This window comes from Dama dama, chromosome 24, assembly GCF_033118175.1.
Source record: "Dama dama isolate Ldn47 chromosome 24, ASM3311817v1, whole genome shotgun sequence".
Taxonomy (NCBI): domain Eukaryota; kingdom Metazoa; phylum Chordata; class Mammalia; order Artiodactyla; family Cervidae; genus Dama; species Dama dama.
The window spans coordinates 37,731,436-37,751,944 of NC_083704.1; the positions used below are offsets into that span (position 1 = coordinate 37,731,436).

At 38.5% G+C, this 20,509-nt stretch overlaps 1 protein-coding gene across 1 annotated transcript in view; it reads right to left on the minus strand.

Moving 5' to 3' along the window:
• Positions 1–19,597: 19,597 nt before the first annotated feature.
• The window catches only part of TAFA1 (TAFA chemokine like family member 1), a 514,464-nt gene continuing 513,552 nt past the window's right edge, over positions 19,598–20,509 (minus strand). The window contains exon 4 of the mRNA XM_061129166.1: positions 19,598–19,641. Within this exon, the coding sequence (XP_060985149.1) occupies positions 19,624–19,641 (18 nt within the window). The 3' untranslated portion in view covers positions 19,598–19,623. The remainder of the gene's footprint in view (positions 19,642–20,509) is intronic.

The window sequence follows — 20,509 nt, forward strand, 5'->3', positions numbered from 1 at the left end:
GCTATGGACTTAACTGTGAATTTCTCCTGAAATTTATCCTCAAAGGACTAACCCCTCAATGAGACTGCATTTGGAGATAGTGCCTTTATCCAGCAATGAAATTTATATGAGGTCCTGAAGGTGGGGACCTGAACCCACAGGATTAGCATCCTTATAAGAAGAGACACCAAAAAGCACTCTCCCTTCTCCATGTGAGGACACAGTGAGAAGGGGGCCATCTACAAGCTAGGAGGTGGGTTATCAACCAGGAACTGAAAAGGCAGCATCATGATCTGGGACTTGTAGCTTCCTGAACTGTGAGAAAATAAATTTGTTACTTAAGCCACTCAGTCTGTGGTGTTTATACTCTGGAGAAGAGGTTGTGGTGGAGACCAGCTGAGGGTTTACCAAGCGGGTCTCTCCTCCTTCCTGGGCACAGAGCTGGGCTGCATTTCCTAGCTTCTTTTGTAGTCATGTAGGTTCTGCTGGAATCTCCAGTAAACTGGAGTTCTCTTTCATGAAATGTGGGCTGTTGTATTTTCTACCACTTCTAGGACTGTCCTGTGCTTGCTTTCTCTTCCCTGCCTGCTGGTGGAAAGCAGAGTTTCAAATAGATGTTTCTATGGGCTCAGAAATGGTAGAGCCTCTCAGGAATTTATAACGTTGAGTCCCTGGTTGCTTGATCTATGGATAAAATTCAAGGAGTTTATGGCGTTGGCTAGAAAAATATTACATCCCTATTTTCACGAAACTCTAACTTAAATTTAGTATCTCCTTTCATCATGAATGTAGGCAAATAACCACAATGACTTAAGCACTCCCTATGATTGTCACCTGGACAAATCACAGATTTTTCATATCCCTTAGTTGTTGCAGATATTTCAAAAGCGTTTTACACTTACTACTGTTTTAAGGTTATGATAGTTGTTAAACCTGTTGCCAGATTTTGTTATTTAATTTTTTAGTAGTAAAGCATCTATATTATTGTGTCACATTTTAAAATATTTTGATTATTGAATTTTAATGTATTTTTCTTTCAATTCTACATATTTTATTTTATGCATTTGAAAATTATCATCCTGAAAAAGGGCTGACAGGCTTCCCAAAGGGTCCAAGGCACAAAAAGGTTAAGAATCGTGATGCCACATGGGAGGACTCTGTGACACATAGGGATGATAAACACTTGCTGGGTTAACCCATTGAGATGTTCAAGATGCTATATTTGTTAGTCTTTTCACATCAAAGAGTCTATGATCTCCAAGACAGGGATTGGCAAAGGTTTTCTGTAAAGGGTCAGATAGTAAATATGCTAGATTTTGCAGTCCACACAGTTAGTGTTGCAGTGATTCAACTCTGCCCTTGCAGTGAAAAGACAACCACAGGCAAATGTAAATGAATGGGCATGGCTGGGTTTCAATAAAACTTTATTTATAGATTGAAATTTCCCCTGGAGAAGGAAATGGCAACCCACTCCAGTACTCTTGCCTGGAGAATCCCATGGATGGAGGAGCCTGGCAGGCTATAGTCCATGGGTTTGCAAAGAGTCAGACACAACTGACTGACTTCACTTTCTTTCACTATGGATTGTAATTTGAATTTCTTTTAATTTTGATAGGTCACTAACATTATTCTTTAAGAATTTTTTCAATCATTTAAATATGTAAAAGCCCATTCCTGCTCGTAGGCCATGCAAAAGCCCATAATGGATTGTAGTTGGCTGATGCCTGAAATAAGACATAGGTCAGATGGTACTTTTGGGAAGGATAGGGGAGTAAAATTGTGTTAATTGCTGAGTTTGTTGGGTGACTCAATTCCACAATGTAGACCAATATTGGAGACATCCCTGAATGGCAAGCTGAAGTGATTCTGTATTGTCTGCTCTCTGTAAATTGAGGTTGCCATTTCCTACTACAGGGCATCTTTCTGACCCAGGGATCAAACCTGTATCTCTTGCGTCTCCTGCATTGGCAGGCAGATTCTTTAACGCTGAGCCACCGGGGATGCCCAGCTATCCTCCTAACACCACAGAAGTCCTTAGTCTTTAGTGATTCTCTACTCTGTGCTTTAGAATGACATGGGGTGCATTAAAAAAAAAAAAAAAATATATATATATATATATATATATATATTGAGGCCGGAGCATCATACTGGATTTACTAAATCAGAATCTCAGGGCTCTGACTCCACACTGATGCTCCTACAACCCCCACTGATGACTCGTGTTCAGTGAGGGAGAGAATACAACCACATGGGGGCCTTGATGATGAAGTCTGGTGTGTGCCCCGCAGAGCAGGGCATAAACAAAAATCGAGATTTCTCTCTCCAGACTCTTGGTCTTTGCTTTATTTCCTTCCTACTAGGTTGAAAATAGCAATCATCGTTTAAGTTAAAGAAATATAAAACCTCTCCTCTAACACACATGGTGTCATCAGGCCTGTGTAGGTGAATGACTGGGATGTAGCTTCTTGCCCAGAGTTTGAAAACTGGTAGTTTAAGGAACGGTTTTGCCCACATGTCTCTTTTCATTTTGTCTGCCTTTCCCCTTGTTTGTTTTCCCTCTCAGCCTCTCTGCCTCCATCTCTCTTTCCTTTTTGGTTCCCTCTCCTTCTTGCCCTTCAAACACATATTTACTGAGAATCTATTGTGTCTATTCAACACTTCTCTGGGTGCCCTGAGATTTGTTGTTTGCTCTCCCACTGTCCTAAAAATGTTTAATTATTTTCCATACTTAAATATTCAGATATTCAGAAATAGGGAGATTTCACTGAACCATTAGAGGAGATGGGGCTGCTGGACATTTCCACACGGTGACAGTCAGGTACAGCTGAGGAACAGGGTCCCTTTCCACTGGGAGAATAAGGTCTTTCTACCTGGCTATGTCTTCATCACTTTCAACCTTTGAATACACACCTACATCTCTTCATGTAGCTGAAAGTTGTCAACCTGTAGCTATCTGGGCTGTGACCTCCTACCTGAGCCACTTACAAAATTTATAATTATAATTTCCTTCTCATATCTGCAACTAAGTGGCAAATTCCCACAGGAAAGCAAGATTTCTGTCATCATCTGTATCAGAAGTCTACCAACGATAACTTGTACACCAAATCGAGCCTGTTGCTTGCTTTTGTAAATGATTCTGTAAATAAATTATCTAGGGATATTTATGCGTTGTCTATACCTCCTTCCAGGTTCTGATGGCAGAAATCAATAGCTGCCTGCAAAGTCTAACATAATTACTTTCTGGTTGGTTATGGAAAAAAGTTTGCTGACCCATGATCTAGGTATTTGATGTAAAAAATGTCTATATCTAGTTATCTGTTAAAACCTGGTTGATTTCATTTTTAGCTTTTCCTTCAGGTATTTCACATTTGTTGTGGCACCTGCTTTTTTCTGTGCCACATGTTAAGCAACTCTGAGGTCATTGGTAGGAGACAACACTTTGATCCTCTCATCTATATGGGAAAAAATATTTGCAAATGAAGCAAATGATACGGGATTAAGCTCCAAAATATATAAACAGCTTATGCAGCTTAATATTAAAAAACAAAAACAAAAACCCAATCAAAAAATGGGCAGAAGATCTAAATAGACATTTCTTCCAAGAAGACAGATAGCTAAAAAGCACATGAAAAGATGCTCAACATCACTAATTATTAGAGAAATGCCAATCAAAACTACAATGAGGTATCACCTCACATCAGTCAGAATGGCCATCATCCAAAAACTTAAAAACAATAAATGTTGGAAAGGGTGTGGAGAAAAGGGAACCCTCTTACGTTGTTCGTCAGAATGTAATCTGGTACAGCCACTGTGGAGAACAGTATGGAAGTTCCTTTAAAAAAACTAAAACTAGAGTTACAATATGATCCATCAATTCTACTCTTGGGCACATATCCCAAGAAAACTGTGATTTGAAAAGATATATGCACCCCAATGTTCATTGAGGCCCTATTTACGATAGCTGGGACATGGAAGCAAGCTAAAAGTTCATCAACAGAGGAATAAAGAAATATATACACACACACACATATATATACACATACACACACACAATGGAATATGACTCAGCCATAAAAAAGAGCGAAATAGTGCCATTTGCAGCCAGATGGATGGATCTAGATATTGTCATACTAACTGCAGTCAGACAGAAAAAGTCAAATATCATATATCACTTATATGTGAAATCTTAAAAAAAGGTACAGTTGAATATATCTACAAAACAGAAATAAGAGTTACAGATGTAAAAAACTTATGGTTAGCAGGGCTTAAGGTGAGGGGAGGGATAAATCGGAAGACTGGGTTGACATACACAAACTGCTATATGTAAAATAGATAACAAATTAGGATATACCGTATAGCACAGGGAACTCTACTCAGCACTCTGTGGTGACCTATATGGGGAAGGCATCTGAAAAAGAGTGGATACATGTATAACTAGCTGATTCACTTTGCTATGTGCCTGAAACTAACACAACGCTGTAAATCAACCATACTTTAATAAAAATTAAACAAACAAAAATGTCAGCACTGGCTGATATCTTGATTTTGGCCTTACGAGGCTCTAAGCAGAGAACTCAGTCATGTTGTACCTGTACTTCTAACCCATGGAAGCTGACATAATAAATGTATGCTGCTTTGAGCAAAAAAGACCAAACAACTCAAAAAGAGATAGCTTCAATCACAGGGAATGAACGTGGAGAGATGTTACTAGCATCTGCTGTTATTTTTTTCCTGAAATACCTTTGCCCTCCTATTAATTTGTCACAGCTATTTTTTTTTAGCCAATTGTTCTTTTAAAGAGTCATTAAGAGAAACATTTGATTTCATTTTATTACGTAAACGTTACTTTGCCAAGAGAACAATATCATTGCTTGACTTTACAGCAAATTCCCACTTACTCCCAACCTCATTGAACCACGCTATGTAACGTGAACTGTGATGGAGGAAAACAGGCAATGGTTGAAGAGCATCAGCCCATTTCAAACACTAGGATTGCAGCTCATCTGCTTGAAACACGGTTAAGATATTATGCTTATTTTATGTCTCTGGTCAGCAGGAAAAAGATCCAGTTTATTGGGTTAGAGCAAAATGCTTAACAGTGTTAAGATACCTATCACGGGGCTTAATCCTCTTCCAGGAAAAGCTAGTCTGACCTGAAAAAATTTTTTTCTTTAAAGGGGTCTTCTTTTATTTCCATCTTCTCCCTACTTTTGCTCAACGAAAAACGGTTTGTGAAAATACAATTTGTTCTCTATAAAGTGCTTACTCTGCAACACTTTCTCAATCTTTCTCCATCCTAGGGAATGGGCTTTTTGATGAACTTCATGGATGGTGGTTCTCATCAAGAGAAAATATAACAGGCTATAAGCCACCGTGTTGGTTCACACCAACTGCCTCACTCTGATTAGTTTAAAGCAAATCACATCTTTAATCAATTATAGTGGATGGAACTTATTTGAATCTTGACTCAAGCACTTTACTGAAAAATTGTAAGACAATCAGAAGAACACAAATATTGCTGACTTGTTCTTTGATATTAATGACATCACTCATTGTTGATTAGTTTTGATAATCATATTGTGACTATGTCTTTTAAAAAATTCCTTGTTGTATATAGTCTGACATATTTACAGATGCAATGGTATCATTTGCTTCAAAATAATCTAGGGTGGGGGCAGTTGGTGGTGATGTGGACAAAACAAGAGGGGCTGTGTACTGGTATTAGTCAAAGCTGCCTGGTGGGTAAACGGGTTCATTATATTATTTGATCTTCTTTTGCTTAAGCTTGAAACTTTCTGTAATAAAAAAAATTAAAAAAGGAAAAGAGTCCCAGCATAGAACAAAATGAAGCCAGAAATCCTCAAGTATGTTCAGGGGCTTTGACCTCAGAGTTGGCAGTTTGATGAGCAGACAGGGCAAGGCAAGGTCTCTAAAGATTCACTTTTTAATCAAATGTTTAATTTAGGTTTACGGCTGTCAAATCCAAAACGTAGAGGACTCCAAAGCCCCCTCTGTAAAATCCGTTTGTCTCACATACACATACCGCTCAGATGTCATTGAGATCTGATAAACATCTCAGAAGTTATAAAACCAACATAATGACCACCATTTTCTTATAAATTAAAAGAATCTCCCCAGTAGGCTTTGAGCCTATCTTGCGTTTCTCTAGGAGTGTTTCTGATCTGGCCCAAATCTTCATTCTTTATTCAAGCTGATTTCTTATTCTTTTTAGAAATCAGCTTGAACAAATTTGAAATGCTGAGTGATCAGTTTGAAAGCTAGATTCCAGTTTATTCAATGAGATAATGAACTGTATGCTCAGATTATAATATTTGACCAAAAGTTTTTTATTTCCAGTTGTAGAAGTTGCAGTGCTTATGTTAGGAGGCCAAATGGAACAATCACTGAAAAATGCCAGACATGTCACTAATTATACTATGAACTTGAAAAATCCACTACTGTATTTAGGAAGAAAATGGCTTTTTTCTCCCCCAAGTAAAATGCCTTTTTTTCTCCTCTCTTTGGGACTAAAGTCAATGTTTAAAGCCAAATAACTATTTCATTAAAATCCCATCCCACGAGTGGCAATGGTTCACAGAAGGCTATAGAAAGCATTCTTACAGAGATTTCGGACCAAGGCCAGGAGTCTGGGATATTACTTTTGAGAAAGTCTGGGTTGCATTGCCCAGCCCTTCTAACCTACTCTGGGGTGTATTTTATTTTGAAAAAGATTGCAAATAAAAATGAAGTATTTTGAGAATTTAAGACTCTCCTTGAAACCATTAAGCGATCTCCTTGTGTGTACCAAAACGTGATTTGGGAATTACTTAGATCCTGATTTTAAGCCTTCAGCACTTGGTAGGAGCCAATTCATGAAAAGAAAACCTGAAAAAATTCTTTGCTGTTTTTTTTTTTTGTGTGTGTGTGTGACACCAGCAGCCTCTGGTGCTTCAACTCTGCCAACAGCTATTCAGATTCATATTTGAAACCACGGTCTGTGCCTGGAGGGTCTCTTAACTGCTGTTTTAAATGCAAAATCAAGTAAGAATGAAAAATATCTTTGAGGAATAGAAAAACTTCCTAAATAGCTGGGAAGTTTTTTTTTTTTTTTCCCCAAAAACTTTCTACCTCAAACCACCACCATTGAATTATAAAGTTGCTGAGTTCCTTCTTGAGAAACACATCATCATTGAACTGTAAGGGCTGTTACAAATTCTGAGAAATACCACACATCCTAATAGTATTAATTTAGGAAAAACAAATCAAACAGAATCCTGCAAATTATTTCCTGGGTCCCTGGGCAAGAGTATATTCTACATGGCTGTTTTACAAGCCACATGTAATGGGAAGGAGATGCAGGCGAAATCACCAACAAACACAGCTTCAGTGGTCCTTGAAGTGGTCTCTAAGTGATGGTGGGTGTGTGCAGAGTCACTTCAGTCATGTCCGATTCTTTGTGACCCTATGGACTATAACCTGCCAGGCTCCTCTATCCACAGGGTTCTCCAGGCAAGAATACTGGAGTGGGTTGCCATACCCTCCTCCAGGGGATCTTCCCAAACCAGCGATTGAACCTGGGTCTCTTACATCTCCTGACTTGGCAGGCAGATTCTTTACCACTCGGGCCACCTGGGAAGCCCTAAGTAACAGTAAGTGGTGACTAACTGTCAGTTTGGAAATGGAGAAAGTCACGGTGCAAAATATTTATATGGTTTGATTATTTTTGGTTTGATTATTGTTATGACTGCAGCTCTCAACAAGGGCACTATCTTATCCTCAAGGATCACGTGGGCATTTGTGCAGTGATTTCTTGGCTGTTACAGTGGTTGTGGGCTGCTATTACTGTGTGGTGGGCAAGGAGGAGAAGGCTGTACGCCCTGAAGTGCATGAGATACTCCTGCTCAAGGGAGAATTACTGTCCTATTGACTTAGTAATGTCACACTGAAGATTAATGTACGTAAGAAAATCCGTTTATGATGTTTTGAGCCCAGAATTGAGCTCAGATACAAAAAATAGTATCTTTGTATTTTTTCCCTTAAAAAACTGAGGCATAACTGGCATTTCATACAATTCACCACTTTAAAACTGTTTACATGTCAATGGTTTTTAGTTGTGCAACCATCACTAACATCTAATTTCAGACTATTTTCATCTGCCTCAAACAACCAATTAGCAGTCGCTTTCCCATTCCCCCTTCTACCCCCTGGAAATGACTCTACTTTTGTAAGCAGCTCCTTGGTCCCCTTTTCTGTTGCTCATCCTTGTTTTGCTTAGACCTTAAACATAAAGATGCATTCATTAGGCAACATTTAACTCTGCTCCTGATTTCTGCTTTTCTGAATAAATACAACACCTTACCTGATTTGTTGATTCCCTTCCTGGATTAAAAAGAATAAGAATGAAGAATTAAGTAGTTAAAGAATGACTGACTCTCTACCCCTAGGTTCCCCTTAGTAAATCTGCAGGTAGACTCTGCGGGCACAGGTGGACCACATGGGCAAGAGAACACTCAGTTATAGGTGGACCATGTGAGCAAGAGAGCATCCAAATGAGACTGGGGTAAGTCAACAGGCCTGCATGCAATGGAAAAATGATGAAGACTGACTTCCTGCTTAATAATTAACTGTTTCCCCTTTTTCCCTTTAAAAATCATCACTAGGGTTGGGCAGAATCTTCAGAGTTGCTGGATTTTCTGAATATGGCATGTTTCTTCTCTACTGGAGCTTGCTTCTCAATTTATGGGCTGTTGAGTGGTGAGCAGCCAAATATGTGTTCAGTTACGCTTTCTGTGTCTACGTGCATGTTCTGTTGTGTCCGACTCTTTGTGACCACCAGAACTTCTCTGTCTGTGTAACTTTCCAGGCAAGAATATTTTCAATGTGTGGCAAAATCACTACAGTATTATAAAGTAATTAGCCTCCAATTAAAATAAATAAATTTAAAAAAAAAGAGAAGACCCTGATGCTGGGAAAAACCGAAGGCAGGAGAAGGAGGAGACAACAGAGGATAAGATGGTTGGATGGCATCACAGACTAATGAGTTTGAGTAAACTCTGGGAGTTGGTGATGGACACGGAGGCCTGGCGTGCTGCAGTCCATGGGGTCGCAAAGAGTCAGACACGACTGAGCGACTGAACTGAACTGATGTGGAATCTAGAAAAATGGCAGAGATGAATCTATTTGCAAAGCAGAAATAGAGACACAGACATAGAGAACAAATATATGGACATCAAGGGATAAAGTGGGGGATAAACTGGGAGATTGGGACTGACTTATATATACACTACTGTGTATAAGGTAGGTAAGGTAAGTAACAATGAGGATCTACTGCATAGCACAGGGGGAAGAAAGAGGTATAATGTGTAGGACATATATTAAGTTAACCTTAAAAATTCATTCCAATATATAGTAGATGCCGACAAACACTGTTTGATTTCACTTATACTAGGTACCTAGAGTAGTCAAATTCATAGGGTCAGAAAGTACATTGGTAGACGCCAGGGGCAGGGGATGGGAGGTGAGGAGGGGGAATGGGGAGTTAGTGTTTAATGGGACAGAGTTTCAGTTTAGGAAAGTGAAAAATTCAGGCAATGAATGAGGCTGAGATGTGTTCAACAATGTGTATGTACTTAGTGCTAAATATCTTTAAAATAGTATGTTTTATATTATGTGACTTTTATCACAATAAAAATTAAAAAAATAATTAGATGATATCCATAATCTGATAAACCACTGAAAAGATAGTAGAGACATATCTGGCTGAAATGTTCAATGACTTGCTCAGTTTTACACTTTTAAACCAATTCCTGCCTTTGACCATTTTGTTTTTCACTGATTTGGTTTGGGTCTGCTTCCTTGTTCTCAGACTTCTAACCGGTTCTTCTTTGCAGTTGTTTCTACCTGACTTAATAGCCTTTTGGCCAGTCTCTGTAACAAGGACTGCTGATTTATGACAAAATCGTCACCCCACTATGGTTCTCACTGACTGATCAGTGATTACGCTGGCTTGCTCCAGGTGTGGCTGGAGACTGAAGAAACAGATGCTACAGAAGTTGGGAAGGAAGCGCTTTTTCTTTGCTGGTGAGCAAGGCTTCTGGGGCTGTTAAGGGACATCTGTATGTCTAAATCAAGCAATCTCCATGTAAGCAGTCAGAGCTGCTCTTCAGAACCTAAGAATTTGTTATGTTGTAAGTATCTGACTTTAAAGAGTATCTCGAATTCTATTTTCACTCTCAGTTCAGTTCAGTTGCTCAGTCGTGTCCTACTCTTGTGACCCCATGGACTTCCCTGTCTGTTACCAACTCCCAGAGCTTGCTCAAACTCATGTCTGTCGAGTTGGTGATGTCATCTAACCATCTCTTCCTCTGTCGTCCCCTTCTCCTCTACCAACTATCACTCTACCAATAAAAAATTAGGCACAGATAATCATAAATTCTGAGAAGTACAAGATTCCTTAGGCATGAATCCTTCTGTTTTTGTTCAGTCGCTAAGTCATATCTGTATTCTTGAGACACCATGGACTGCAGCACACCAGGCTTTCCTGTCCTTCACCATCTCTCAAAGTTTGCTCAGATTCAGCACCCCTATGAGTTCTTCTTGTTCATGCTTAAATACCATTTATAGCAACAAAGCCATTACCTACTAAACAAAGTCAATCAGGTAAGTTGTTCTTAAACTGATAAATGTTTAGTTATAAATTGCACATATGCTTTAGAAACTAGAGTAACCCCTTCTTCTAAATGAGACCTTTAAATGTTTAAATGCAGCTTCTCATTCCTGACCCACTTTTCTTTTTCCATGAATCTAAGCATCAACCTCCTTCAACTCTTTCTGATTATCGTAAGTACTTTCCTCTGTCTACTTGCTTGAACTTGATTTAAACATGCCAGGTAGTCTACCAGTTTGACTGTGGATCATCTGCAAAACTGGTCTATATAGCACGTCAGTACTGTCTTTCACACAGTTGATAATAAAAAAATTCACAGGACACAGCTAGGACGGTACTCAAGATTCTATTACTAGAAATCTTTCTCCAGGATACAATTATTCTGGAAATTAGAAACACTTGAATGCCACTCTTCATTATGGTTATGAGCTCACACAATTTTTACTCTCATCTAGCCTTCTCCAGAATATACCAGGGAGCAGCAAAATGTAAAGAGCCAAATAGTAAATACTTTAGAGTTTCTGAGCATAATATCTCTGTTGTAGTCATTCAATTGCTACAGTATTGTAAAAGCAGCTATGGCCATTATGCAAACTAGCAGCTGTATTACAATAAAACTTTACTTGCAAAAACAAGCAGCACTCCAGACTTAGTGTAAGGGCCACAGTTCACCAATCCTTAGCTTAGACTCATACCTTTTTAATATCTAGACATAATATGTCAATCATTAAAAAAAAAATTTAGACTAATTAAAGAAAAGAGTGAGGTCAATGAGAAAGTTGTCTGGCATGATTTTTTTCCTCAGTGAACCCAAACTGGCTCCTGGTAATCACTGTTTCCCTAATTATTCCCCCTAGATTTCTTAAATGATCTACTTTAGCATATTGCCCTGGGTTGACCTCAGGATCTCTGACCTGTAGATTTCAGAATCTACGTCTTTCCCAAACAATTTAAACTTTACTTAATGGTGGCTCAGAGGGTAAAGTGTCTACCTGCAATGTGGGTGACCTCGGTTCGATCCCTGGGTCAGGAAGATCCCCTGGAGACGTATATGGCAACCCACTCCAGTATTCTTGCCTGGAGAATCCCATGGCCAGAGGAGCCTGGTGGGCTATATATATAGTCCATGGGGTCACAGAGAGTCGGACACGACTGAACGACTTCACTTTCACTAACCCATACTAGACATCTAGTACCACTCCTAGAGGTACATATTTCCCCACCACTGGTGTAGTAATTTTTGGACAGGGTTTTTTTTGGTGGTTTGTTTGTTTTTTGAACTAAGAATGTCATTTCCCTTACACAGTGGTATGCTTAAGCTGGCTCTCACAGGCTTGTAAGGGCCAACCGAGCGCATCTCTTCCCAACCTGCGTTGGTAGCTTGGAATCAGTTATGGGAGTATTCACTCCACAGAAACAACAAAAATAAGTACAAATTAGAGCTTCCCTCCTTCTGCCATCACTGCACCCTGGGTGCTTGAATCCTTGAGAAGAATTAGATGTTCTCTTCCAAATCTCTTCCTGTATCTTGAGTTATTTTTCTCTTAATAACATCCCTTTCAGACATTTTAGCCAGCAGATAACTTTTATCAACATAGAAAAACCAGAAACGACATAGTTGCTTGAGAAAGTCCTGGATTCTCCATCACCTATACATCATTGGTTTCACCCAATAGTTATGTCGTACTTACTTTTAATACAGCTACAAAAAGGTTTTTACATTGACCTTACCATGTCTGGAAGTCAGTTTAAGTCATAAGTCAATGTAACTCTATCATATTCTTAGAGGTCTCTGTCGCTGTCATATATAGTCTTCACTCTTTATTTGCCTTGCAAAATCTTATGCCTATGTCCTTTAAAATTTCAAATTGGTACTTTAACTAGTTCACCATTTCCCCTACAATTACAATGTGTGGTTGCCTGCACAGAATGCCATTTCTGAGAACCACTGCAAGAAGTTTAAGTCATTTCCTGGGTTATAACTAGAGATCAGGGTTTTTCTACCCCAATGCATTTTCTAGGATGCCATCTATGTTTCACCACGTGGTTTTTAGAAAATACTAGGATTGGAGACAAACTTGGAATTTCCTTATTAATAATTCAATTTGAATCTTGTTCATTGGTAGAGAGGCTAGCTAGCTGGGAACAAGGTGAATCAGAAGAGACTAAAGCTTTCTCTGTCTGCGTTACCTCTAAGAGATACAGCATAACCTTACTCTTGTTTTATCATGATGGCCTTGGATAACAGTCTATAAAATGGCAATTGACTGATGTAGCTGAGACCTGAATCTAAGCTATCAGCTCCTCCATGAATGGAAAACCATGATTCAATGCTCTGTCCTCAGGCTCTGACAGGGAAATGCTCCACATATGCTTACTAAATACTACAAAAACCTCCTTACTGATCTCCTCAGCTCTAGTTGGTGCCCTTCCCATTTTTCTCCATTTTGGAAATAGAGTGGTCATCTTAAAATATTGCCTTTGGTGGGTCTCTCCATAAGAAGACATTGAGACAAAGATTTCAATGCAAAGAATGTATTTGAGAGGTAAATCCAGGCAGCACTGAAAATAAAGTGAGGAAGTGACACAGGAAGTGAAAGGAAGTCAATAAAATGTTTGGTTGTGAGCATGCCATGGCTTTAGGCAACTGGGGCTCAGTGTTAGTACTTCTCAAAGACAAAACAGAACTGTGCTGCCCAGTAAGGGAGCCGCCTAGCCACATGTGGCTGTCTAGTAAGTTAACAACATTAAATAAATGTAAAAACCTCTTCTTACGTCACAGTTGACACATGCAAAGTGCTCAATAGCCACATGGAGCAAGTGGCTACCATACTGGGCAGCTCAGATACAGAATATTTTCACACTACAGAAAGTTCTACTTGACATCATGAAAGGTCAGACCTGTGCACTAATGAGGGTTATGTGTGAATCTGTAAGAATATTGTGCCTGAATGACAAGAGGATAAGGTGGGGAGGGCGGGGGGTAGGCTGGTGATGATATTGTGCATAGTTGTTGGACACTGTCCTACAAACCAGACAACTCTGGCCATTAACTCTGGCTAACTCAAGTCTTAGTGGCAGTGATCAAGTGTAGGTTATATTGGCATTTTCCAGTGGCTTAAAAACATTAGCAGTGGCAACGGCAGATGGGGAATTCTACAAAGTTGAACAGAGATCTGTCTACTAATCTGAGAACAACAAGAGCTTACCTATTGCTTTCCATGTATAACACATTTCCATCTTCTCTAGTTTCCTAGCCTTCCCATAACCTTTAAACTTTGTACAATGATCTGCATTTTACAGACTGGAAAACTCAAGAGGAAGAGGTTACAAGTTTTCTAGGTTATAAGTGGAGGGTGAGGACCTGAATCTTTGGGGGGCCCTTTTGGCTTCCAATCCTAGAACTTTTTTTTAATACATACAGTGCTTTTTAAGTCTGGAATGTAAAAGGGAGAAGAGGAAATATGACAGTGGTGAGCTGAATGAAAGGGGTGATGGGGTGAGAGACCTTGAGAGCTTCTCCATCTGGCCTTCTTGAGGAGGACCCAGATCACGGGACAAAGAAGTTAAGAATTCATACACGTGAGTGTGGGAGGGTGTGTGCAGGATGAGAAAGCAGAGGGAGGAGGCCATTACCATTGGGCAGGTAGTACCTAGCATTTTTTCTTAAACTAAATGTTCAAGCTTCTCAGGTGTTTTAGCAGCTGCTTGTGGGAGATTCTGACCTGACACTGCTTCTTTCCAGCCCCTAAAACTGGCTCCCACACTGGTTTGCTGACCCCAACAGTGGAATCTATGGAGGTTTAATCTGTTTACTCTATTCTTGTACAGGGGCTGACCTCTTTTTGCAACCCTGGCGTGCCCCCATTCGAGTATAACTGATATCTATTGCTGTGCACCTAGGGTCCCCAGTGGCAAAAGCAGGACAGGTTGCAGGTTACATGCAATGGACTGCAGACAAGCTCTAACGCCAATGCATTTCTTTCTACCACCAGAGGAAGTACACAAGAATGCAGATCCTGAGAAGAATGCCATTGTAGGCCAGATTTGCAAACTGATGTCTCATAGACAGAGTAGAATCTTTGGTCGTATCTTTTAATAAAAGTTCAATAAGTTATAAATATGCACAATTTGGAGATTTCATATAAACCGTGGAATTTCTGGATTTTCTTATAAAACACCCCCAAAACAGAAGAACTGGGCCATATTAGCTCACCAATGCTAAGCGGGAGTAATAGACTAGGACCAAATGCTGCCTGCTGGAACCTGCCAGGTACAACATCGCTGCCCTAATCATGTGTGCTTTGGCAGTGACATGTGACCTTGGTTAGCTAACTAGTGTTACTTGGCTAGCTCCTGTTGGCATATATATCTTGTAGGCCCTGGTTGGGAACTATTCGTGCAGTAATTATAATTTTCTTATTTATAAAACAGTAATTGACTCACAGATGTAGAAAACAAATTTGTGGTTACCGAGTGGGAAAGGAGGGGTCGGGATAAATTGGGAGATTGGAACTGACATATTCACATACTATATGCAAAATCGATAAGTCATAAGGATCTACTGTATCACACAGAGAACTCTATTCAACACTCTGTAATGACCTATATGGGAAAAGAATCTAAAGAGTGGATATATGAATGTGTGTGTGTGTGTGTGTGTGTGTGTGTACAGCAGATACTAACAATATTATTAATAAACTATACTGTAATAATAATTAATTTATAATATATTTACAGATCATATTAATAAGCCATTTCTAACCCCTCTATAAATAATGGCTACATATCCATGTTGTTGAGAACCATTGTCATAAGGAAAGTCTGGCCTCAGGTTTTTCCTCATGGCATGAGTGGAATCTACTCTGGGGTTAGAGCCTCTCTAAGGAGGTGGGAAGTAGAGCTGGACTATAAATATAGTCAGTTATGTTTGGGGTCCTGGCTTTCATGTTTGATAATTGGTTATTATTTTTTTTAAATAATGTAGCTAGCTACCAAAATCAATATATGAGAGCTGAACATTTTCTTTTCGAAAATGAAACAAACTACCTAAGGAAATAAAATAAATAAATGAGAGCCACTGTGGACCAAAGATGTCAGCATAATGTAACTTCCATTGGGATGCTTCTGAGATCTTTTATAAGGAAAAAATATCCTGAACTATTCAACGTAAAATCTTAAAATCTTTATTAGCAGGAGATCTGTGTGTGTTGGTGCAATTAGTGGCTTCCTCTTAAATTTACTTTGAAGTGTGAACATGATTTTATTTTATCACTTTTGTATAATGTCCAGGGGCACTACAAAATCATATTCTATCACTACTGCATGAGCTCTGAGTCTCTACATTCCTTAGAATGCCTTTTACATTGCTTTCTTATATTTATAAACTAGGTGGAAGTGACTTGAGCCCTAGAATTTGCTAGATACTAAGTCTTTTATTTGGAAGGTAGTCAGTGAAAAGAGACATGATACACTTTGTCAAGCAAAACCAAATAGATTTTGAAATGGGACTGTCAAGCTTAATTAAAACAGAAACTCATTCATGATGTGATATTTGACCTTCCGAGGAGGAGTGCATATCCCATGCAGGTGAGGAATGTGTGGATTGTCTCCTATAAACAGTTTTATACCCTTCATAAATTATTTTATCAGTAACAATGCAAGGTGGCATAATATACTGCACTATAAAATCACTATATTGCTTGGTGAAAGTTACATGGGATTTGATCAGAAAAAGATATGAATTGTGTGTTGGTGAAAACATTCTTCATTGTTCTATAATGGGAGAAAAGTAGTTAAACATCTCAGCGTGCTTGCCAAGTCCGTTTATGGGTAAATGCGATTACGCACAAAAAAAGTCAGCAAATAAGCTTTAACTTCCTTGAAAATCTTTGTCTTATGAAATGAGTCATATTTCCCTTTCACCATGAGAAAGGATTTGGATGAAACCCTTGGCATTTGCTCTAATTATGTTATAATATTATTCATCATTCTTGACTCAAAAGCTCAGTATCAGTATTAGTCATACCACTCTGAGCTCTTTATTAACCAAAAATACATGATATACTTTTTAAAACCATATACATTCAGATTCAATAGGCAGATGGTAGTTACTGAAAATTCCCCAAACTGCTGCAAGTTAAATTTAAACACAAGTTGATGGTTCACACATTTTGGTAAGGGACTTGGATAAATGGAAACTGAATTTGATGACATTTACAAATATTTTCACTGTTTTCTTGGATGATTGCTTGATTCAGATGTGGTCTTTTCTTTTTTTCCCCCCTTCTCTTTCCTTCCAACTCTTTCCCAGGGAATTTACTGCATTAAGTCAACAACAGGAGATGAACTAACAGACATGGACCTCTAGACTGGATCTTTCATTGACTTACAGGCTCTAGTTACAGAACTGAAAAAGCTGTGAGTCCCACATATTGAGAATCATGAGTATGGTCTACATGTGTGAGGCCATAGAAAAGAAAAAATTTTCTTCTCGTTGGATTTGTTTATTCAGGACAAACACGCTTCAAAGGGTATTCCAGAAAATACTAATCTTATAGAAAAGGCCACATGGTCAGATATTTTGGGCAGTAATAAGCCTTGCAGAGTTTTTTTTTTTTAATGGAAATAGTGTCATTTTGGTTCATCTTATTTAAGAATGTTAGAAGATTGTATGTAAAAATCCAGACTTCTGGTTCTCTAGAAAAACTGAAGACATGACAATGCAGTAAATCTATTCTCACACAGAAATAATTTCTTGCAGCTTTCATTTGTCAGCAAACGAGTGCTCCATTAGTCAAGGACCACTCAACATGCTTGGATTCTGGAAGCCTTTTACTTTACTCCCCCTGTTTTAGTCTTTCTTGAGGACACACAGTATCTTTTGATGTATTAAAGGCTCTGAGAATCCTTTTAAATACTTCTACTTTATTTTGTTGAAAAAAATTTCCCTAATATATTTGATTATAGAAGTATCTTGCTCCACATTTTGGGAGATAGTGTTATAGATAAATCTTTGGGTTTATGACTTCAGTTTTCACCTCTGAAATTTATAGATGAAATCAATTTGTAACATATTGCATGGTACATGGATATGGACCACAAAATGCAAGCAATTCTGAATTGTTGGTATGAATTTTATGCTACCTCCTAGAAAATGTTTGTTAAAGTGTTTAGGAAGGTCAGATTTTGCAATAAGGTTTCCATTTCCATTTTTGGATGCTTCTATAGGCATTCAAGATGCAGAACAAATCCACCTAGTTAGAGTATTTATATATTCAATCAGATTTCAAGGTATATTAGAAGAGATGAAGGAGCCTCTGGATTTTACCCAAAGGTTAACTAAAAAATCCACTCTAGGAGACCCACTGTGCCACTGATCTAGTAACAGGCCCTAATAACACATATTCTGGAGAAAAGACTTTGTAGGAAAAAAACATACGTGCAGTATGATATGATAAGTAACAAGAATGTACAATAATATTATGCTCTACCAGAGTGCTAACATAATATCTACTTAAACAAGATTTTAAGTAGATAGTCTTTCCTAAAAGTGTCAGCTAAGTAACTCTAAAAAAAGAATATGGACACAAATCGATCTTTGTGGGGCTGAACCCTATATGTATCATCCAGGTGATCACTATGGAAGCCCAATAATAGGATTTGACATTTCATCTTGCTGGCTGAGAACACTGAACTTCTAGTAATGAATTCTAGTTTTTAAATTATTAGGGTTGGAAATATTGGTTATGATATCAGCAATGACCTTGTGCAAATAATTCTGGTGGACTATGTGTCACTACATGAATGTTCTCTGGATTTGGCTAACTCTGATTGAGGAAAAATAAATGGCAAATGAAGAGGACACAATGATTTAGAAAGAAGTTATTTACCACTTTAATAGGGCTGTCCAACATTTGGTCACACAGATCATTCTGAAACCTAACTGCTTTAACAGTCTTTCCATCTCATCAGAAGAGATCTCTGAATACTCTTGGAAAAATCAAATCAAATGTAGAAAGAGGTGCCATGATAAGACTTGTTGCTACAGCACTATGTTATTAATGATGTCAGACTTTGGATTTAATCAGAGGACATTTCTGCAGTTTAGGATAGCTATACAAAGCCTTAAGACACTGTATTTACAGAACTTAATACAGGGATCCATATTTGACCATCACTCTGCCAGAGTCTTAACAGCATGGTGGAGTGGCTCCCTCAAGAATCCTCATTGTTCTTATCTGTGGAAAAGCTAGTAGTTCTAAAAATATTTTCCTGGAAGAGGTTAGAATGGTTATTATATATCAATTGAATATAAAGTATGGTTATGTAAGCCAAGCTTGCATGCTAATATTGCACAGGATAGAAAACAATAAATCAGGATGATGTGCTTCCTTGGGCCATCTGGTAGAAACAGAAGGAAGCTCTTGACTCGGTTGTTTTGATGCCTCAGATTCCAGGAGTCCACCTGTAGCTGGCCTTCCAGTGCCAGTGCCATGCCGACCTCTCAAAAGGGCACATGTTTTCCTTGCTGATAGCAAAAGAAATGACAAGAAAACAAAACAAAACATCCAGAACTCAAAGAGGTACACCAGCCGTCTCAAACCGTGGTACAGTTCATTTCTTGAAGAGAATATATATTTCAAAATATTATGTATATACATGTATTTCAAGTGGTACAAAGTAACTGTAGATCCAAATGAGAAGATAGTTGATCGTTCTTCGTAATCCCAAAAAATTTGCATTGAGAAAACCCAGTTTTTTTTTCTTAACCCACTTTCCATGGTACCGCCAAAACTTCGGGTCTTCTCACTCTAGGATACTCAGTGATACACAGTAAAAGCACTGTGTTTATCTGGTAATCAGTCAAAGTGCAAATAAGAAATCCATTTGGCTTCTAATGCATAAGATGTTTTAACTTTTTAAAATGTATTTTCCGCAAAGTTGGTTTTCCTTTATTACTATAACAAATGCTTCCGTTAGGTTCTTGGGTGGATCTGAAAGCAAAGAGAGAAAGAAAGAAATTTCAGGAAGAAAAGAAGGAAAAGAAGGCACAAAGAAAGAGGATTAGGAGGAAAATTAAGGACACCATGAATTTTTAGGATGTTGCTTCTTTCAAGTGCACTGAAATAAAAAAATGTTCAAGTCTAGAGCAGTAGTTTTCAAACGGTGATCAAAGCACATGCACAGGCCACCATATTTGTATCAATTCATTAATTTTTGCCACAAGTGAGGACACAGACTCTTGGAGCAATGGTTAAGCAGGACAGCAGAATTGGGCATGCAACCTACGTAACCGTGGGGAGCCCTGAGCCGAAAAGGACCTTGCACTTGGTTTAATGACCCGCAACTGCCATCTTGAAATTCTCAGTAATTTTTAAACAGGGGTTTTGTGTTTTCATTTTGCACTGGACTCTTTCTGTAAATTATGTAGTTACTCCTATGTCTGTCTGACGAGAATTTCATGAGAAGGAAATTCCTTAGCCTTGTCATGTTGGTCGCTCGTAAGATGCAGAGGGGTGGCATAAAGTGAAGTCATCGCCAAGATTGGGTCACACTTGTTGAGGAATTTAGGAGATCTCTACAAGGCGGGAAACTGTTCTACTCAAACAATGATATAGTTTTCAAGGGCAATCAATGGCATACTTCTATAACTACTGATGTCATTCAATCCATTCAAATAATGATCCCAAAGACTCATATTCAGAAGGATGCATGCGTGAGGAATCACTGGTTTAGAGCATGACGATGGTTCTAATAAAGTTGAAGATTCTATTTTAGAGTTCTAGGACTTAAAACAGTTTTCTTCATCATCTCTTAATTCTTTATAGTTTTAGAAACTGAGTATTCTGAGTCCAGGAGTGA